Source organism: Artibeus jamaicensis, unplaced genomic scaffold (assembly GCF_021234435.1).
Source record: "Artibeus jamaicensis isolate MK-2021 breed Jamaican fruit bat unplaced genomic scaffold, CSHL_Jam_final contig_384, whole genome shotgun sequence".
Taxonomy (NCBI): domain Eukaryota; kingdom Metazoa; phylum Chordata; class Mammalia; order Chiroptera; family Phyllostomidae; genus Artibeus; species Artibeus jamaicensis.
Genome location: NW_026521810.1, coordinates 8110849 through 8134296, shown reverse-complemented (window position 1 = coordinate 8134296; position 23448 = coordinate 8110849). Strand labels below are relative to the sequence as shown.

The following is a 23448-nucleotide window of genomic DNA, read 5'->3' as shown; positions in this document are numbered from 1 at the left end:
TTTGGTTTTTCTATTATGGAATGAGGGCTCTTCCGCCTGGGAAAGAGGAGCCCCTGTCTTCCAGAAACCCTGGGGAAGAACCATATGGCAATGAAACGCCACCTTTTCATGGTTCTTTTAGAATCAGCAGATTCAGGGAATTAAAAGGAGGGGAAGTAATTAACATTAATTGGTCTTTTTAAAAATATTTTATTTATTTATTTTTTTTTAAGAAAGAGGAGAAGGAGAAAGAGTGGGAGAGAAATATCAATGCATGGCTGCCTCTCGTGAGTCCCCCACTGGGGACCTGGCCTGCAACCCAGGCATATGCCCTGACTGGGAATCGAACCAGCGACCCTTTGCTTCACAGGTCCGTGCTCAATCCATTGAGCTACACCAGCCAGGGCTAATTGGTCTTATATACAATTTACATAACCTTCCCACCACCCTGTGAGATTGATGTTGAAAATAAGGAATCTGAAGCTCACAATTGTCACAAGGCTTGACAAGTGGCTGTCAGAGCCAAGAGTCAAACCCAGAACTGTCTGGCCTCTATGGCCCGGCCGATGCCCCGCACCAGACTTTCACAGACCAGGTGATTAGAGAAGTCAAATATTTGAATGAACCCAGCAAATTAAATTATAATATGAATGATATAATTATAATTATATCATTGATATTATAATAATATAATTATATTAAAAGTAAATTAAATTATAGCAAAAATTATAGCAGCCCAGCAAGTTAAATTATAATATGAATGATGTTATTATAATTATAATAATGTCATTGATAACATAATTGATATAATAATATAATGGTATTATATTATTATATGATATTATATTATTATATATTCTGAATAACTGAATTTGAAAAGTTTTAATGACTAAACTCGAACTAGATTAAATTCAAATTCCAGTAGTCAAATATATGTATATAATGACACCTGCTAGGAAGAGGGGACAGAGGGGAAAGCAAGGCTGCCCAAGCCCTGCCTTTGGGAGCCCACGTGCCTGCCCAGAGCTGAGTGCAGCGAGGGCCCCAGGACCACATGCAGGGCGGGTGGCGGAGAGTCACTGGGGACTGGCCTTAATGAAGCAGGCCGTTGGTGTGGAGGCCAGAGGAGATGCAGGAGGCCAGCTGGGGGACAGGATGGGGGACAGTAGAGCTTAAAGGCAAAGAAAGGCCTGCCTGGCGTAGAGGGAGAGGCAGAGAGAAAAGAGGCAGAGCCAGGTGAGGGGCTAACAAAAGAGCAAAGTTGCAGGCCCACAGCGAGTGGGGAGCCTTGACATAGTTCGTCCTACCTGCAGGAGAAACAGAGGACAGACAAAGACTCAGAAATCCTGAGATCTGGAGGCCCGTGCTCGGTGTGGTGGAGAGGGCACACCCAGCCTGTGCTTCTGATTGGCTTGCTTCTTTTGAACACACAGTAGACACACTGCACAATGGCAATGACAATATATGCTGGCCTGGGACACAATACTAATTTTCATGAACTTGATTTCATTTTTCTCACCTCTGTGGTGGTAAATGAAAACCCAACTGCACAGCTTCTAGAACCAAGAATAGGCTTGCCTAGAGAAGCCAAGTTTAATAAAGTGTTGTGCCCCAAGGATTAATTAACTGTTGGGGTGGGGGCGGGAGGTGATTAGAGAGCTAAAGCAGGGTGAGACCGGATGAGCAGCCCTTTTGAAAACAGGCTCCTATCTCAGCACTGACAGGACCATTTCAAAGAATAATTTTCACTGTAGTCAAGTTGATTGTCTTCTTGGTCCTGAAATAAAAATGGTTTTGCAGCCCTGGCTGGTGTGGCTCAGTTGGTTGGAGTATCATTCCATACACCAAAAGGCTGTGGGTTTGATTCCCAGTCAGGGCACATGCCTGCGTTGTGGGTTTGGTCCCCAGTCAGGTTGAGTAAGAGAGGCAACCAATCAATGTTTCTCTCCCTCTCTGCCTCCCTTCCCTTCTAAAATCAATAAGCATGTCCTGGGGTGAGGATTTTAAAAAACTGTTTACATAATAACCCACACTTACCTCCATTATCTCGATATTGCGGGATTTTATTAGTCTCTATACAGTATGTTAGGTGTCAAAATGACCAAATTCACTCTGCTAAAGGGAAAGGTTTAAAGATCTTGTGTTAACTTGAGATTTCTATGGGTTCAGAGAAGGGAAGACAGTTTAAAACTACGTTGGACACACTCAGGTGAGGTACTTAATGCACACCTGGCACTCAGGAAATGTTGGTGTTTGCTGCTGCTGCTGCTGCTGCATTTGACATTCCTCGTAGATGAGTTTTAGACAGCTGCTCCAGATGAAAAAATCTAAGCTAACAGAACAGAAAGCAAATCCCACAGCCATGAGGGAGCCGCCCGTAGTAATACTCACTTTTCATAGGACTTAATTGCCTGTTCCACGTTTTGCTTGTAGATGTTGAGCTTGACTCCTTGGGGGTTAATTAATGTCATCCTGTTCGTGTCGTTGCACACGTGGGCCAGAGGGAACACCTACACATCAATGCCACAGGAGAGCGTCATGTGTTAGCTAGTGGTGCTTTTAAAAGTGGATCTACATGGCTACGTGATGTGTTTCTCTGATTATAAGAACAATATAATTTAGAAAATTAGAAAATCATTAAAAATATAAGAATTAGAGATATCATTGCTAACCTTTTTCTTCCCCAAACTACATATTAAAAACAACCACTGCCACAAAAAAGAAAAACTAACTGATTTGGGAAACTCTCTGTGGTCAGAACTGAACATTATCTTCGGGAACCTCTGTCAAACTGATGGGAGTGAGCAGTAAGAAATAGGATCTCACTGCTGCTACTTGCCAATTACTACCTGGGCTAAACATCTTTTTCATATATTTAATTTACATTTAATTTTCTCTTGAGAATATCTGATGATAGTTAACATCTTTGGACCATTTTCCTTATCACTGGATGAGAGGTTTCTATACGTGTCAAATCAAGAAGGCTTAGTGGTCAATGGAACCACATTCTGTAAAAGCGGCAGAGTGCTAGTCTTGCTTCTGAGTTCCTTCTGTCTGCAGCTGGCTTACTTCCGGGACTTGCAAGGCCTCGGATCCATGTTATCTTAATAGTACCTGTAATATTGTGCATTTATCTGTTTGCCTGATACCCATCTCTCCCTCGCACAATATAAACTCCACCCAAGCAGGGACTTTGCTTTATTTACTTACCGTATTCCTATCACCTAGAACAGTGCCTGGCATATAGTGTGCCCTCAATAAATATTTGTTGACACATAAATAAATATATGTTTCCAAACAGGCATAATTCATCTTAATATTTGAACAAAAAAGAAAATTCTAACTAACTAAGTTACAATATCATTTCCAAATTGTAACTGATTGCAACCACAAGAGCATACGGGTATCTTGGAAATGTGAGTAACTCTTTTTAAAAAGTAAATTTTTACTTTCAGTTTGTCAAGATGATATAGTTCATGTTTTTATGTTCCCCTGCCTCCAAAATCATACAGAAATTGTACTGTTGTCATTGTTTAAAAAATACATAGAAAAGAAAGAAGAAAAAACATGCAAGTCTGATAAACAGAGTTCTAGAGACAAAATGTTGAGCAGAACTTGAACAAACAAGCAGGGCTGAAGCCGTGGGCTTGTTGGCTCTGCCTGAAGACTGCAGAAACCGCGGGAGCTCAGCTCCTGGGAAGCACATGGGTCCAGAATGCTCTGCACGCAGGCAAGGGCCTGAGAGGCTCTGCCTGAAGCCAGCACTGGCATGAGGGTTTTCCACACCTGGAAAAAGGCCCAGTCTAGTGAGAGAGGACCCTGGATCTATAATCCACTGTCTGAATCTGTAATATTCCAGTATCACCATGGAACAAGAACTCTAAAAGGAGGCTCAAGGGGATGGATTTGGGCAAGTGCAAAGTAGAAAAAAAAACAGATTAAAAAAATCTTATTAAAATGAGCCAGCATACTAAAATTCTGAGACACACACACAAGACAAAAATGATAGCTGAGCAAATTCACAATCAGAATGTCAATTCACAAGAAGAAAAACTGATGAGCCATCTTATAATGACTTTATATGAAGTATAATTACATTGTTCAAAGATGTAACAGTCATACAAAAGTCTGAAAAACATACAGAAGCAGCATAAGAAGAAATGAATGGGAAAACTACAATATTTTAAATAAAAACATAAAATCTTTCTTGGAAAAGCTGATACTGAAAATGAAAACTACATACATTCATCTTGTAATTGAAACATCAAGACCGAAACTAACAAGAAGACAGGCAGATTTGAAAAACAGAGGAGAAAATCGTAAAGAGGCTTTATACTCAAAACTTACTAATCGCCCTGGCTGGTATAGCTCAGTGAATTGAGCGCAGGCCTGCGAACCAAAGGATCACAGTTCGATTCCCAGTCAGGGCAAATGCCTGGGTTGCAGGTCAGTTCCCATTAGGAGGTACACGAGAGGCAACCATACACCAATGTTTCTCTCCCTCTCTCCTTCCCTTCCCCTCTAAAGATAAATAAATAAAATCTTTTAAAAAAAAAACTTACTACTTATCAGACACATGGACTCATCATGTGGATTCTAACGATCTCTGTGAAAGGCAAGAGCCAAAGCGGTGGGTTCACTGGACTTTGAAAACTGAATGAGGCTTGCAGAAATGGAAAAAAAAAAATCTTTCCAAAATAGAGCTGCAGGTAGCATACATGTTGAAGGGGCAGGTTTGCTGGGGGAGGAGGGGTGACGGTGGAAGACAATCTGAACAAAAGACTCTTACTTACATTTTTATCACCTCTGGGGAAAAAACCCCTCTTTAGAAGTCTATAAATAGCCCCCAGGTTCGCTAACTTATATAGCTTAATTACAAATCAACACCACAAAATGTGTAGCAGCCCTATCACGTCTCACCACCACAACCGACTCCTCAGGTAACATACTTAAAGAGAACCCATCATTTAACGAGCTACTTCCCTCTTTTGTGGATTTGGACCTCATGCCTTGCATGGCCATAATGTACTTCAGTGTGGCTGCAGTTCAAATTTGTTCAAATTTGGCTCGTGTGCATGCAGATTTAGAGAAAGACAAAGTCATACTCCACACCTTCAGTCTGTGGTCTTAGTTTTTACAACATGGTGGTCACGTGGAGGTCCCATGGGATATTCTGTGTATGACGTCAAATTTAGTGTGACTATGAGGTCATAAAGAGTGTTCTCAAAGGGACTTGGGAGGTCAGAATTACAGCCCACATGATGTCAGAAAGCAAGTGGGGAGGAGAGTGCTCTTAATGAAGAAGCTAACATCTCTGTCTGAGAGGGAATAAAACCACCTGGCCACACCGCCTTTGAAAGTGGTTTACTTATTACCTCTTACAAGGCAAATTAAGCATAACCAACTAATGAGATACCTTCTAGACAATATTTGATAACAAAAGAAAGCATCAAGGTATTACCTACTTTAATTCTCTTGAGGTTAATCTAGAAAACTTACCAAATTGATATGAATAATCACACCTTGTGTAAGAAGATTTTAACTAGAGGGAGGGAAAGAGGAAGAGAGAGGAAGGGAGGGAGGAAGAGGGGGAGACACTGACCGTAAAGGCAGAAGAAATTTCTAGAATTTATGGAGAGCCAGTCTGGGCTGATTCTGTTATAATTTTTCCCACTGTTAGACCAGAAATACCCTAAGAGAACCACTACTCAAGTACTTAAAAATAGTTACATCAATAATGAATATAGTGTTTATTCTTTCATCCCTGCCAAGTGCTAGGTACTTGCTACATTTTTTCTCATTCAAGCCTTGTATAAAATATATTCTCATGCCCAGTTCTTGTTATATGACTTGCCTCTCCATTAAACTCTGTAGTTTTTTATCCCTTAAAAAAAAACCCAAAACACTAGCTTCTAGCACATGTACAAAGTAATCATTTGTTTGAACACATGAAAAACTAAAATTATATATAAATTAAAATAATGGCCAAGTCCCAAAGGTTTCTGAAGTTCATCTATATTGTAAAACATATGTATGGATTCCACCAGATTTTAATCCCTGATAACGGAGGCATGAGAGGAGTGTAAATTTTCTACTTTTAAAGAGGTACTTGCTAAGTATATGAATAATGTGGAAAGGATTTTATGAAAGATATTAAGCTTACATAAAACTGTTCTTAAACAATAAAAAATTAAAATAAAAAACTGTTTTTAAACAATAAAAAATTAAAATGAAATATAATTCCAGATTCTGTGTGGCAAAGTTTTCTTAATGTTACTATTCTATATGATAGCAAAGATAAAGGGAAACAGACATTCTTAAAATTCCAAGTGAACTGCCTCAAAAGGGTAGGAATGGTTAAATTAATTGTAGTAACTCATATTATTGAATATTAGTGCAACCATTAAATCATCCCAAAGCAGTCATTAAAAGGAAATATGTTCATTCCATATACTAAGTAAATGAAGCAGAATACAGAACTGTGCACACAGCTATTAGATGCTAAAGTAGACAGGCAAATGTCTCGCTGATAACAGTCTGTGTTTATAAGCAATCCCACAATCCCCCTTTTGAAAATGAGACACTATTGTGAAACTGGTACTTATATATTTATTGTTCAACCCTGACTGAATTCACCAACTACTTTTGTTTTTTCATCAAAGTCAGTTCTTCTAATAAGTATGCAGAGCTGGCGGCCGAATTGGCCAGGAAGCGTCTGACCGGATGTGCGGTGAGAATGCCGAGGCCATGCATGTACTGGGTAGATAACTGGGCAGGGAGCACAGCTGCCTGGGCCATCACATGCTATAGCCTGAGCACTTGCTACCGAGCCGAAACATCTCCAGGCTCCAAAGAACACAAAGAAGGCAGGGACACCAAATTAACTGGCAAAGCAGTGTGTCAATAAAACCATCCTCAAACCCATGGAAACGTTATTTATTACAGTGTAGATGACAGTATAGATTGCATCTTACATTTTTCAATCTAAACTTTTAAATATAAAAGGTTCATTTCTGAACTTAAATTTCAATTAGGATGGTGCAGTAGACACATGTGTTGGTATGGAACAAGGCTCACAACAGACTTGAGAGAACTGGGGGCACCGAGCAGCATGTCCAGTTTGACTTCATTTCGGTAAGACAAAAACAGCAAGCAAAAGAGGACATACGCTGCTGCTTCATCTGTGGTGGAATTATAAGTACTATTCCTTTTCCACTTAACTATATTTTCTCATTTTTTACACAGTGAATATATATAGCTATTGCAATAACTGTGCTTTAAAATTTTCAATTAGAACAAGTTTTCTATCAGTAGAAACATTACATTTAATACTACTACATTTGAAAGCAGCAAAATGTCAGGTCTTTCATAGCACCCTGAACCTCTCTGCACCTAAGGTTTCTTCAGCTAAACAATGAGATAAATATCCACCTTTTTAGGTTGCTCGAAGTTCTAAATGAAATACTTCGATGACATTAAGTGCTTCACTCACAGAATCACACTAGATTCCCAGGCAAAGGAAGGAAATAAGCTCTTGCAATTTCTCCCTGTCCTTTGGTGTTGGACGATATTCACCTAGGACTCAGGACTGTGACCCGGAAGCGTTTCAAACACTGCTGCAGCTCCACTGCGCCCAGCAGCAGAGGACCGTGAACTGCCATCCTAACAAAGGATGTCCCTTTGTAGCTTAATAGCAATAATACTTAAGAGATCTGATCTCTCTCCTTTTTACTGCCTTTACAAATAAATCTTTTTCAATGGGTGAAATACATTTCCATTACAAGTGTACAAGACACTGAAGTAGATGACTTTTCATTTAAGTGGGAAATGAAAATTACATCAAGTAGAAACATACAGAAAATCATTTTACCTCATCAAAGACCTTGGAAACCACATGCTTGTCCAGAATGGGAATGTAGGTGGGGCTGTGAGGGACAGCTGTCACTGACAAGGCATCCATGATGGTGAGTTTCCTGGCAACCAAGCCATGGGTCTTGAGCCAGTTGGCTGAAGACATTCCTAAAGAACTAGGAACATTGACTGTGACATTTAAAACTTACAACAAACAAAAACATAACAAAACTGTCCTAGTAAGATAAAAACACTCACTCTTGGTCATAAACTTGGCTTCCTTCTGGAGTCAGTTTTTCTAATGATTTGTCATCTGGATACTCATTTGTCAGCAGGATGCTCATTTCTGTGGAAACGGAAGTGGCAGTTGCATAATATACTCATATGTTGGGTTTAGGTTAAAATACAGAGGATCACACATATCTCTGAGCTCAGCTGTGACTGAGGGCTAAGAAATGAGCCATGTTTCAGAGAACACTGGTCTATCAGAGAGGGTTCTCAGACAAGAGTCCCCTGCGACCGACACTGCAGACCAACGCACAGGTAAATGTGGTGCTGTCGTTGTTTCATCGGCCTCATTCCATGGTAACTGAGATGTCCCTCCAGGGAAAGCTGAGTCCCACTCATCCTCTCATTCTCCAGAGGACACATTTTTAAAAAGTTAAATAAGAATACCATTAACCATTGACTGCTCACTGTCATCCTCATTAGACTCTCCCTGAATTATACAAGGGAGCTTTAATGGACATTTCAGTTTTCAATAGCTCGTTTTGTGCTTCCTTACCTGTATGTAGAAAAACCAAATCTCTATGAAGTTCTATTTAGTTTTAGTTTTAAATTTTCAAATTAGCACTTGGGGGTTTTAATGTATACCCTTATATGAACTTGGAGTTATAAATGCAAAGGGAAAATAGTTCAGTAAATGCCTAATTTATCATATCCTAACCATCATATGATAAGCCCTGTAAGGGCTGTGCATGGAACAGACTTCGGATATATGATGCGTTTTTTGAAACTGAGGAAAAGACATCAACTAAATCAGCACTGAAGAACAAGATTCAATTGAGCTATGGCTGAGTAACAATAGGCTTCCTACTAACCTAGGGGATTGTGTGTGTGCATGTGCGTGTACCTGGGATTTATCATTTATCAACAATTTGAAATATAGGGAAAAGCACTACAGAATTAAACTTTTAGAAATCGCTGTTTTAAGAATAATGATTTTATCAACAGTAATAAAAACCAAGTGGAAACATCACATTTTCCTCATGGTTAGCCCCCAAAAGGCTGATAATATGGACGAGAGAATGGCTCACTGGATGTGTCACATGAATGAAGGGAAGAAAATAAACCAGCTGGGAAGTATTAAATGTTCAAATTCAAACCGTGGAGTGGCAGTGAGCATCCCCACTGGCACCATGGTTGCACGGGCCATGTGTGCACTATACGCCCCAGCACAGTAAGTGCAAGCCTCACCCCAAGCAAATCCAGTTCACAAAAGCAGGCAGACCTGACTGAATAGAGACTCTTGTGAAGAGAAAGCAATCTGGATCCCCTTAAAAATTATTTGTTTCCCCCTAAGTATCTATACTCTTTCAGGAGCAGACCCACTGGGCAAAGGGAGGCCATCCTGGTCTTCCTGACGTAGAGACCCCCTTGGGCTTGCCTCTGTCACTTGAAGGGTTCCAGTTGCTGGTACTGGAAAAGTCATCCTTTTTGCTGCAAGCTGAGCTTTTAAGGGTGGACATCTGGCTTCTGAGCAGGCTGGTTTTGGTTGATTCTGTGAGTATTTCAAGGAGAGGGATTAAAGGAATTTGGGAAGGAAAGAGATACTTCATTAGATGCAACTATTTCCTTGGATCTTTAAAAAAATGCAGCTTCAGTTTCCCAAACCTTGATCACAATTCTGCCACCAACTGAATGCTATGTATGGCAATGGATCTAACTCTTTTGGAGAGAAATCTGCCTCCAGCATCATTCAGGTTGTTGGCAGAACCCATTTCTTTGCAGTTGTAGGACTGAGGTCCTTGCTTCTTGGTTGGCTGTCAGCCAGAGCCCTCGATCAGCTCTGCATGGCACTCACATTTCTACCCCAGTGCCCCTCCATCTCCAAGCCAGCAGTGGCACACTGAATTCCCCTCCTGCTTTGCCTCTCTGATTTTCCATTCTGCCACCAGATGGAAAAAGCTCCTGCTTCTAAGGGCTTGTGTAAGTACATGCCACCCCACCAATAACCCTGTCTCAAGGTCATCATAACATAATCATGGGAGTGATTATCATCACAGGTTGCAGGGTTTAGAGTGGGACACCTTTGGTAGGCTGCTTTAGAAACTCTGTCTACCACATTTACGGTCCACACCTTTAGATTATTTTCTACCCTCTGTTGGATCCCTTCAACTAGCAAATGGGCACTTATCAAATACTGACATTTAGTCTGTGTGCCTTACAGAATAATGAGCCTGTACCAAGATATCTTGATGAGTTTTCACATGTAATTATATAAACTAGATTAATTGTAAATGTGTCCTGTACTTCATAATTTAGAGGCACAAGTACCAAGGCTCTATGTAGTATTCATGAATGAAATGTGTCCTTGTATTCAACAAGAAGGGACTGACTACTTCCCATAAGAAAATAGATGAATAATATTTAGTAATCTGCAAATTGTCTATCTTCTGCACAGAAAGATCATACCAATAGTCTCCATGGAGACAGGAGTGTGCTATATGCTATTCATTGTTTTTCTAGACAGCAAAAGGGGTGAGTAGTGTTTTGGTTGCCTCAGTAACCAAGAATTAAGAAGCATAAATCTTGGGGGTGATGTCTGTGAAAAAAAAAAAAAAAAAAAAAAGGGTAGATGATTCATATAGGAAAGCTAAATTCCTGTCCCTGACCACACTAGGCAAAAACAACCACATACACAGATACACCAAAATGAAAATCAAATTTCACTCCAAAATTCCCCAAACATAAAAACTGCACTGCTCCCAAACTCTGTAACTATTACAGTGGATTCAAGTATTGAACTGTTCCTCAAGCTCTGTATAGTCCATCCCCATGTTCTTAATTCTCTATATTAAAATAGAAACAGTAAAAATTTAGCACAGGATTGCCTGTCATTAGCAATGATTCCAAATCTAAGTGAAATAGTGGAAGTGACAAAAGACATTAAAATGTTTAGGATGAGTAGCAAATAGCATCTTTCGCAAAAATCATTGATTGGAATAGGCAGGCAGGAATGGTAAAAGAGATGCATTCACACAGGTGGCCCAGTGTGGGAAGCCTCTCTGTCCCCATGGGCTTAATATATTCCTCCCTTACACAGAGACACCAGGACAAGCAGACAGATCATTCAAGAGGGACCAAGGTATAGCAAGTGGCCCATTCTAGAAAGCTTCTTGGTCCCTCTGGGGCAAGGCTCTCCTTTCCTGCCCTTGGGGACACCTGAGAGACAGTGTGCAGAAGCCACCACAACCCTCCTCCACTGAGAGACATCTACAATCTCGAGGAATGGCCCAAGGAAACTCAGGCAGCTGCGACAGGGACCAGAAGCAGCCTCAGTAACATTAGAAAACCAAGCACAAAAGTCATACTATGAAGGCTGTGGAAATTAAATTGCTATTGAAACTTAGCCCACAAAAACAGGTCAAGATCTATGTGCTAACCTTGACCAGGGCATTTACTTACTGAAAGAAAAGATTTAAATAAAATCCAGAGTCCTTAATATAATATCCTAACTAAATGTTTAGAATACTATAAAAAAAAATCACCCAGCATATCAAGAACTGAGAAAATCACACAACAGAAAATACATTTAAAAAAGATAAGAACCTCAAGTTTACAGGATAATAACAAAATATCTAACATTCATATCATCAGATCCCAAAGGATGGTGAGAAAGAAAGTAAAACTGAGAGACTCTATAGATAAATAATAGGTGAAAACTTCCCAAATTTGGTGAAGTTTTCATGTATTACCACACAGATTCATACCATGCAGACACACCATACAGATTCAAGAAGCTGAGCAAACCTGAAAAAGAATAAACCCAGAAAACTTTATGCCAAGTCTCAGTATATTTAACCATTTGAAAATTAGAAGCAAAGAAAGATCTTGAAAGCAGCCAAAGAGAAAGGATGCTCTACCTGTTGGGGAACACCAGTTTGAATGACAGCAGATTTCTCATTTAAATGTAGGGAGCCAAAAGAAGAGGTACACTATTTCTTAACTACAGAAAGAAAAGAACTATCAACTGCAAATTCTGAATATGGCAAGTTGTCCTTCAGAAATGAAGAGAAAATAAAATTTTTTCTAGACTAAGAAAAAGCAAAAGAACTTTTGGCTAGCAGACCTACCTTTACAGACTGAATACAGGAAGTTCATCAAACAGAAAGGAAATTTAAAAAAGAAGATATTTTGCAGAATCAGTAAGGAAGAAAGAACAAAGAGAAAAATATGGTATATACAATATACTTTCCTCTTGAGATTTATAAATGGTACTTGATGATTTAAAGTTATAAAACCACCTGATACTCAAAACAATGACTTAAAACTGGAGAAGGTAAAGAAATCTAAATTGAAGTAAGATCTCCACACTACACACAAAGTGCTAAAATGTTGCTGCTAGTACATTTTTCTGAGTCGCATTCATATCTATCATACCTAAAGAACCCATTACAAAGTGACACAAAAATGTACTAAAAAACAAGTGCCCACCCATCAATAGACAACTGGATAAAAAGTTGTAGTACATATATACAATGGAATATTACTTTACCCTGAAAAAGAATAAAATCTTACCATTTGTGACAACCCAGATGGACCTAGAAAGTATTATTTTAAGTGAAATAAGCCAGAAAAAGAAAGATAAATACCATATGATATTGCCTATATGTGGAATCTAAAGAACAAAATAAATGAACAAACAAAATTGAAACAGACTTAGAGATACAGAGAACAAACTGATGGAGGCCAGCAGGATGGGGTGTTGGGGAGGCAGAGTAAATAGGGGGATGGGATTAAGAAGTACTAATTAGTACTTTAAAAACAGGCATGAGGATGTAAGGTAAAGCATAGGGAATGTAGTTGACAATATTGTAATAACTATCTACAGAGCTAGGTGGACACTTGAATATAGGAAGGAACACTTTGTAACCTATATGAATGAATGTCTATCCATTGTGCTATACACCTGAAACTAATACCTGAATGCAAACTATAATTTAAAAAATGGGGGGGGGGGGGTGTAGATATTTTCCTGGTCGGCCACTAGTGGGAGCAGCTGCTTTGCCCAGGGACTTCCAGTCAAGATGGAGGCATAGGTAAACATGGCTTGCCTCCACACACAACCATAGAAAAAAATTACACCTAAACAACAAAATGACCAAAATCCAGAATTATTGGGAAATTGAGTTGTATGGAATAAAACAACCAAAGAATTAAGTCACATTCATTCAGATAGATAGCAAGGGTGGAGACATGAAGACATGTGGAGATGCAGAGGCACATAAGGGGTGGTCCCACACCAATGTGTGGTGGATAAAAATTGGAAGGAATACCTCAGGAGTGAGGGATCCCAGCCACACACCAGACCACCCAGCTCAGGGTACCAGTGCTAGGAAGAAAATAAGTTCCCGTGACTTCTGACTGTAAAAATCAGTGGTGGTTTGGGTGGTCAAAGAAACTGCAGGATTCTCATGAATCTCCTCTTAAAGGGCCCACAATGAACTTAGGAATTATGCAGACTCACTCCCTATGGGCTCCAGCTCCAGGGCAGCCACTGGAAGGATGCCAGTGGCATACAGCGAGAAACTGAAGTGTCTGTCATCAGGGTGAGTGCCAGGGACAGCTTCCTTCTAGACAAAACTCCAGAGGCCAAGCACTGGCCATTTTCCCCTTCTGAGCTCTCCCCCAAAACAAAGCCACAGAGCAGCAACACATATCTGAGACTCTATCAGCCTGGCTCATCGGGTTGCCCAGCCCTGTTGATTACCTAAGGCTCTGCCCCATTCAACTTACCAGCATGCTTTTCTACAATAGGCCAGTCTATTAAGACAGGGAGTCAAAGTAGCTCTGTCTAATACATAGAAATAAGCATAGGGAGGCTGCCGAAATGAGGAGACAAAGAAATATGGCCCAGATGAAAGAACAGAACAAAACTCCAGAAAAAGAACTGAACAAAATGGAGGTAAGCAATCTATCAGATGCAAAGTTCAAAACATAGGCTATTAGGATGCTCAAAGAACTCATTGGGTACTTTAGGAGCATAAAAAAGGCCCAGACAGAAATGAACATTACACTAAATAAAATAAAGAGTAATTTACAGGGAGTGAACAGTGGAGCAGATGAAACTGAGTATCAAATCAACAATTTGGAATATAAGGAAGAAAAAAGGACATTCAATCAAAACAGCAAGAAGAAAAAGGAGTCCAAAAAATCAAGGACAAGCTAAGGTGCCTCTGGGACAAATTCAAATGTATCAACATTCAAATCATAGGTATGCTGAGAAGAGAAGAGAAAGAGCAAGAAGTTGAAAACTTATTTGGAAACATAATGAAAGAAAACTTCCCTAATTTGGTGAAGGAAATAGACATACAAGTTCAGGAAGCACAGAGAGTCCCAAATATGTTGGGCCCAAAGAGACCCACACCAAGACACATCATAATTAAAATGCCAAAAGTTATAGATAAGAGAATCTTAAAAGCAGCAGGAGAAAAGTAGAGTGTTACCTACAAAGAAGTTCCTATAAGACTGTCAGCTGATTTCTCAAAAGAAATTGTGCAGGCTAGAAGGGACTGGCAAGAAGTACTGAAAGTGATGAAAAGCAAAGTACTCTATCCTGGATCACTTTATCCAGAAAAGCTAACATTTAGAATTGAAGGGCAGATAAAGTGCTTCCCAGGCAAGGTAAAGCTAAAGGAGTTTATAACAAAGCCATTATTATAGGAAATGTTAAAGGGACTTATTTAAGAAAAAGAAGAAGATAAAAACTATGAGCATTAAAATGCCAATAATTTTACAACTGTAACAATTGAATCTAAAAAGCAAACAAGCAGAACAGAAACACAATCATAGATATGGAAATCATTTGGAGGGTTATCATCTGGAAGGGGAAAGCAGAATGGGGGAAAAGGCACAGAAATTAAGAAGTACAAATTGGTAGGTACAGAACAGATAGGAGGATGTTAAGAACAGTATAGGAAATGGAGAAGCCAAAGAACTTATATATATGACCCATGGACATGAACTAAGGGGGGTATGCTGGAGGGAATAGGGGTACCAGGTGGAGGGGGCCAAAGGAGGAAAAATTGGGACAACTGTAATAGTATAATCAATAAAATATATATTTTTAAAACCTTACAACAGAAATACAATGGGCATAAATGTAGGTAATTATCTATCAAACTGATAGCCAGAAAAGTATCTAGAAGAGAGGCTTTTACTAATAATTCACTAAACTAATTTATTGTTACACATTTTTTTAAAGATACCACACACATGCATACACTACTAAAAAACCAAAATGAGTTGTTTTTTAAAAAATCAAATAACCCGAGGAAAGCAAAAGAAGAGCAACAGAGAGACCAGGCCAATGAAAACAAACAGAAAATAACAAAATAACAATACCAAGTGCTAACATAATAATTTAAATGTTAATAGTCTAATTACACTAATAAAAAGACACTGGCAGAGCAGTTAAAGGAACAGAATCAAACTATATGCAACATACAAGACATTTATACTTCAAGCACAACATAGGTACATTGAACAAAAAAGATGGAAGAAAAGTTATGCCATGCAAATATTAATAAAAACCTAAAGTGGCTATATTAATATTTGATAATGTACATTTCACAGCAGAAAGAATTTACTTAATAAGGGATCAATCCACCAGAAAGATATATAGATCCTAAATGATACAAACAGATCAATACAGCCTTAAAATATATGAAGCTAAAACTGAGAGAGATGAAAGGAGAGATAAATCAACAAATATACTTGAAGACCTCATAGCCTCCCTCTCAACAGCTGAGACACAAAATCAGCAAGCACAGAGAAGATCTGAACAGCACAGCCAGCCACCAGAATCTAATTGACAAACACTCCCCTCAACATCAGCAGAACACACATTTTTCCCAGTGCTTGTGAAACATTAATCAATATGGACTATATATTAGGCATTAAAACAAACCCCAACTAATTTAAAAGAATTAAAATCCTATATAATATGTTCTATGACCATAGTGGAATCAAACTAGAAATCAATAATACAATGACAATAGGGAAAAATCTCTAAACACTTGGAACTTAAACAATACATTTATCAATAATCCATAGAGGAAGTCTGTGAAGGAAGTAAACATACTTAGAAATAAATTAAAACAAAACCATAACAAATCAAAATATGTGAGATGCAACTAAAACAGTATGGCAGGGAGAACTGATCGCACTAACTACTTACATTGGAAATGAGAAAAGATCTGATACCAGCAATAGAATCCTAACTCAAGAAAATAGAAAACAAAGAGCAAGAGAAACTAAAGGAGGCAGAATGGAGAAAACAATAAAAAACAGAAATCAATGAAATTGAACAGAGTAAAACATAAGAGAAAATCAATGAGAAAAAGCTGTTTGTTGTAGAGGCAATAAATCTGATAAAACCTCTAGCAAGACTGAAAAAGATAAAAAAGACAGAGAAGGATGGAGAGAAAGAGAGAGAAGATAGACATAAACACTAATATCAGGAATAAAATAGGGGACATTACTATAGTTCTTGCAGCTATTAAAAAGGTAATAAAGGAATACAATAAATAACTTTGCACTCATAATTTGACAACTTAGAAAATACAATCACTTCCTCTAAAACCACTAGCTGCCAAAACTCAACTAAAATGAAATAGACAATATTAATAGCTCTAAAGCCACTTTTAAAAATTGAATTCTTAATGAAAAAAAAACTGGAAAAAAATCTCAAGGCCTAAATGGCTCCATGATAATTTTATCAAATATTGAAAAAGAATGACTTCGATTTCTTCTAGGAATAGAAGAGCACAAACCACTGATCTATATAGAAAATGGACAAAGTATGTGCACAGAATGAAGAGGATCTAAAAATTGCAAACAAGAACTTGAAAGGATGCTCAACATCATTAGCCATTGGAGAATGCAAGTGACAACCACTGTGAGACACCACACACCTATGGACAACTGACAGTACCACTGCTGGTGAGAACGTGGAGAAACTGGAACTCTCCTATATTGCTGGTGATAATAGAAAATGGCACATCCACTCTAAGAAATAGTTACCATATGACCCAGCAATTGCAATCCTGGGAATTTACCTCGAAGAAGTGAAACTTATGTTCATAAAACCTTGTAAACAAATGTTTATAACTGCTTTATTTGTAATATCCCCAAATGGGAAACAACCCAAATACCTTTCAATAGATGAACAGTTAAACCAACTCTGATATATCCATATCATGGAACACTACACAGCAATGAAAAGGAATGAAATATTGATACATGCAAAAACTGTAATGAATCTCCAGGAAAATAGACTGAGTGAAAAAAGCCAGTTCCTAAAGGTTATGTACTACATGACTCCATTTATATGACATTTTTGAAATGATAACTTTTTAGAAATGGAGAATTCAGCCATTTTCCAGACTTAGGAAAGGTAGGTGTGGTTGCCCAAGAGCAACACCAGGTGTCCTTGCAGGGATGGAACTGTTCTGTATCTTGACAGTGGTGGTGAAAACATGAAACAACTCACCTGATAAAATCAGACAGAACTACACACACATGCACACAAATAAACACAAGTAAAACTGGGCAAGCTGAATAAAATCATGGATTGTATCAATGTCAGTAGTTACAATATTATACTATTACATTTTGAAGATGTCACCATTGGGGAACTGGGTGAAGGGTCAGCGTACAGGATTTCTCTGTATTATTTCTTCCAACTGCATGTGAATGTACAATAATCTCAATAAAAATTTTAATGAAAAAAAAACACAGGCTTAAGCTTCTTTTATAACATTGCATGGGCTTAGATTTATTTTACTTTCTTGCATTGAAGGAAAACCAGTAATGAGATTCAAACCATTTTGCTCAGTGATACCTGCATGGAGAACTTTCTTTTTCTGAATCTTTTGATTGGAAAGGTCCCCTGGTACTTTTGACATTTTTAGGAAGGACACCTGTGTTGCTTCAACATCAGAGCGAGGATCTGCACATTTTTCTGAAGTTGAAACCAAGGAACAGATTTCTTTTTGATGCCTGTTTTGAGTTAGATTTTAAAAAAGCAGACAAAAAGAAAGAACAAAAAGAAAAAGAAAGGGGAAAACAAAATTTTCATTAAGAAGGCAGGGTTGGATCAATAGTCATATCAAAAGCTGCAAACTTAAAGAAGTGAGCCACCCCCCTCATTTAGGTAATGCATAGCCCTTAAGAATAGCCCTTGATCCCTGCCCCACGCAGGAGAGCGGACAGGAGTCATTAGATAGGGCTCCCATCACAGCTCTAGTCTTTCCTGGCTGTGCGAGTCAGTGAAGTTGCTCAGTACTCTCTAAACTTCATTATTTTCTTCATCTATCAACTGGGAAACTTTAGCTGTGCTTTTACCACATGGGGCTGATGTGAGAATTAATGTGAGAAGATCTGGTTATAAACCAGAACATGTCACAAAAACCTATTTCTCCAACCAAAGGGTTGGACGACCAACTCTTATAAAAGCCAGAAGAGGGAAACCCCTGCCTTGGGCCCCCTGTGCCAACACTAGATGACAGCAAAACATTCTGGTGAAGCTGTGGGGCCCGGAGGGACCTCAGAAACTCCCCACTATTTCCCCAGACATACCTTCTCTGAAGCTCTAAACCCAGTGGACACAGAAAGTTTCCAGAACAATCTCCTCTCCAACAATGAATAGGTATGACTTCCCTCCTTCACTCCCACCCTCCTCACCCCCGTGCCTGCTTGCATAGAGCACCCACCCAGTGGTCATCATCCTCTGTGTGTCCCCCACCACACCATGTGTGATGTGACAGAAGGGACAGGCTTACATTTATGTGGGCTTCCCAGTTCTCCCGGCGCCTGATTTGTACTCAATAAATATTTGAAAAAAGAAGGAAGATAGACAATATTTGGGGGATATTTTTCAGCTGGTAGAAAACTCCAACAAGGCAATTTGTTTTCAGCTGGGGCTAAGTTGGTGAATACCTTTTCTAATATTGTTATGTTACAAGGAAGTATAGAAGCATGATATCTGTAGAATGAGACACGGTGTTTACTCTTTCCTTTATATTAATTCCGAGATCTTATTATGGGCCAGGCATGCTCTCATTTAATCCACTCGACAACTCTATGACTACCATTATTCCCATGTTATAGATGAGGAAACTGAGGCTCAGCGAGGTTAAGTAACATGCAGTGGTAGGAAGCCTGGATTAAAACACTTGTCCACTTGACTCTGGAACCTGCCCCTTTCATCCCCTAAAAAAACAAATGTAAAAAAACTAGAATGCATTCACTACTTAATTGGTTGCAGGTACAATCAAATGACCAAGCCAACTTCCTGAGATTTCAGTGTAATTAAACTAGGGGACAAGGACAGTTGAGGTACTGGCTGAAAGCACAGAGAAGGTGATTTACACTGAAGTGCTGCCAATTTACTCGATTCTTAATTTATTTGTCCAAATTTTCTCAATTTAGAAGATGTACCTGAGCTTTCCCAAACAAATACTTAAAAAATAATGTGGTAAAAATCTCATTTTAAAAGATATCCGGAATAGCACTAATTTTGCTGTGCTAATTCTATGCTCATACCCTGCTCCCAGCCCATGTTAATGCTTATTTTGCTAATAGGATGATAGTGAATTTTTATAGAAGATTTTGCTATTACACCTTTAAATTAAAAAATCCTCCTGATAAAGTATTAATATGAAGCTGTAATACTTCAATATTTGTACAATGCTAAATCATTTTAGTAAGACTTGACATTTTCTGATTGCTGGGGTGGTTTTGATTTTTGCTTAAAAACTACTAATTAGAAAATTATCAGAATATAAAGCAGGAAAAGAATCAAGAAATTATCTATCCCAAATCTTACCACTACACCCACCATTTCAAAGGTGAGGAAACTGAGACCCACAGCAATGGATAGGACTGGAAAGAAGGTATGAATTTGCCAACATCCAGAGTGAATCCGAACCTTGAGCCTCCTGGGCCCTGAGTCAGGTCTCCCTCACTGCACATATACCTCCTCTGCTCTGTCACTGCTGGGGCTGGGGGCGTGTTTACACTAGGTTCAGATAAAACCAGCCCTGCTTTTAGGTGCCATGCAAGGAATTCAGAACTTACTTATCAAGGTGGACATGTGTCTTCCTTAAGCCAATTGTTATTAAATTATTAGATTCTAAATTTCCTTTGCTTAAAAATCCTAGAGTAACCATACTGTGGGATTCTTGTTCAAAGAAACATCACAAAGCATTACAGAAGGAAAAAGTGTCAAGGAGAGGGAGCAGAGCATTGGAGAGGACCACAGTGAAGGGATCGAGAAGTCTGGCATGCTCACTTGTCTCCTTCCTTTTCACCATTGTACCACCAGTCCATGATCAAGGACTCAGAATAAAGGTTTTGCATCTTCTCCAGGTCACTGCGTCCTTGTTCCACTTCCTTAATTAAAAGAATGAGATCTTCATTCTGCCAAAATGAGATGTGAAGACACTATGAGATTGTATATGAGTTCACACTGTAAACATTTATTTTTTAAAAAGATTTTACTTATTTGTTTCAGAGAGAAGAAGGGAGAAGAAAAAGAGGAGAGAGAAACATTTATGTGAGAGAGAAACATCAATTGGTTGCCTCTTGCATGTACCCAAACCGGGGAACAGGCCCTAAACCCAGAAATGTGCCCTGACTGAGAAAGATCTGGCCACCTATTGCTTTGTGGGATGATGCCCAACCAACCGAGCTCCACTGGTCAGGGACATACTGCAACATTTCTAGCACAAAACAAAGTGTATCAGGAAAATAAGAATCCAAAGAGTTTCATGCAGTTCTTACATTACCGTATTTTTGAACAGCTTTAGTGAGGTACAATTTACACACACAGTGGAATGCATGGAAAGGGTACCATTTGAGTAGTTTTGACATTCACACCTGTGAAATCATTGCTATCAAGAAAATAAATATATCCATCATCCCCAAAGTTCCCTCATGCTGCACTGTAAATCTGTTCTCCCCCACCACAAAACCCCTCTCCCTCCATCCCCAGCAACTACTCATCTGCTTTCTGTCATACATTAGTTTAATTTTCCAGAATTTTATGTCAGTGGGATCATAAAGTACATATTCTTTTTTGCTAGCTTCTTTCACCCATATAATTATTTTGAGATTCACTCATGTAGCATGAATCAATAAAGAATTCATTCATTTTCATTGCTCAGTAGTGTTATATTGTATATTGAATACCAACATTTAATCACCTGTGTTTGGACATTTGAATTGTTTCAAGGTTTGGGCTATTATATGAACACTTGTGTAAAAGGCTTTCTTTGGACACTTGCTTTCATTCTTTGGGGGAAATTATCTAGGAGTGGAATGGTTGGATCATATGACTGGTGATGTGAAACTTTTGAAGAAACTACTAAACTCTTTTCTAGAATGACTGTACTAGTATATATTTCCACCAGTAATGTATGAGTGTTCTAGCTCCTCCACATTCTTGCAAATACTTGGTGTGGTCAATCATTTTAATTTTACCCATTCTCACAGCTGGGCAACGGTATCTCATTGTGGTTTTCATTTGTATTTCCCCTAATATTTAATAATGTTAAGCATTTTTCCTGTTCTTATTTGCCATGCATCTATCTTCTTTGGTGAAATATCTGTTCAAATACTTTGTCCATTTTTTGAGTTTCCTTATCATTTAGTTTTTAAAGATATTTATATATTTTGGATGGAAGTCCTTTATTAGATATACAATTTGAAGATAATTTCTTACAGTTTACAATTGTCTTTTTTTAATTGCTGTTCAATTACAGTTGTCCCAATCCCGCTCTCATTGCTCTCCCCTGCCCTGTCCATACCCTACCCCCTGTTCCCACAGTCAATTCCCACCCTATCACCCTTGTCCTTGGGTCCTTTATACATGTTCCTTCATTTAACCCTTCCTCTACTTTCCCCAGTTATCCCTTTCCCTCCTCCCCTCTGGTCACTGTCAATTTGTCCTTTATTTCCACATTTCTGGCTCTATTTTGCTCTTTTGTTTGTTTTGTTGATTATGTTCCACTTACAGGTGAGATCATATGGTATTTGTCTTTCACTGCTGGGCTTTTTCACTTAGTATAATATTCGCCAGTTCCATCTGTGCTGTCGCAAACAGTAGGAGTTCTTTCTTATTTTTTAAGGTTTTATTTATTTATTTTTAGAGAGAGGGGAAGGAAGGGAGAAACAGAGGGAGAGAAACATCAATGTGTGGTTGCCCCCCACACAGTGCCTACTGGGGACCTGGCTTGCAACCCAGGCATGTGCCCTAAACTGGGAATTGAACCAGTGACTCTTTGGTTCTCAGGCTGGCACTCAATCCACTGAGCCACACCAGCCAGGGAAGATTTATCTGTTTTGACTCCCGGTCTTCATGGTGGGATCTTCTGTGGTAGGAGACCTGTGGGGTACTCAGTGGTGCAGTCTCACCTGGGCTTGATGCTCTTACACTGCCCATTATGTCCTTTATGTGGGCTCTCTGGTTGCAATAGAGTTTTGGTTGTTGCTGGGTTGTTCTTTGATGGGATCTTCCCTCTGGCTGACTGACTGAGAGTCACTCTGCCCTTCACATCATGTATACTATTGTACAGGTGCTACCAGAACAAGAATTAAACAGCCTAGGAAACAGACCCACTCCCACAATGATAACCCCCACCCACAATTACATTATCAACAGCCAATGTACCAATATTAATAAAGGTGTTAAGAGATGAAGACTATTATAAGAAAGTGAATATAAGATTACTAATGGAACAAAAAGATTATTCAAGGGTAGAGGGAGGGACAATAACAAGAGTAGGGAATAGAGACAAGGCAAAGTGGGAAAGAAAATAAAATGTACTTTGTAACTAAAAATGGGAGGAGGAAAGGTGGGATGGAGTAAGAGATGAAAAGGATGTAGTATTAGGTTAAAACCAAAATTAAAAGAAAACAAATGTGTATATATATATATATATATATATAGTGAGATAAAAAATAGACAACCATGACCACAACAGCATATATACACACATGCATATATGTGTGTATATGTATGCATATACATATATATGTATGTGTATATATACATGCATGTATAAAATAATACAGCCCTAATTACAGTAAAAGCTGCACCACAGAAATAATGATCAATGAGCTGAGAAGTATATAGGTGGAATGGGAATAAGGAGGCAAAAGAAAAGAAAGAAGAGCTTAAAAGATGTCTAGAGGAAAGAGAAGTTATTTTGAGAGGATAGAGGGAGAAGGAATGCTAACAGTATTTTCTCTGCCTCTGAGTTTTGGTTAGCAATGATGCTGCATCCCGTCCGTATGCACTGGTCTGTGAGCCCAGGTCCCTGCCAAGGCTTG

At 38.8% G+C, this 23448-nt stretch overlaps 1 protein-coding gene across 1 annotated transcript in view; it reads right to left on the bottom strand.

Moving 5' to 3' along the window:
* The window catches only part of VWA3B (von Willebrand factor A domain containing 3B), a 190688-nt gene that overhangs the window by 39249 nt on the left and 127991 nt on the right, over positions 1-23448 (bottom strand). Inside the window, 6 exon segments of the mRNA XM_053664701.1 lie at positions 2371-2489; positions 7850-8006; positions 8089-8176; positions 9497-9610; positions 17957-18114; positions 20408-20535. Coding sequence (XP_053520676.1) covers positions 2371-2489; positions 7850-8006; positions 8089-8176; positions 9497-9610; positions 17957-18114; positions 20408-20535 — 764 coding nt within the window.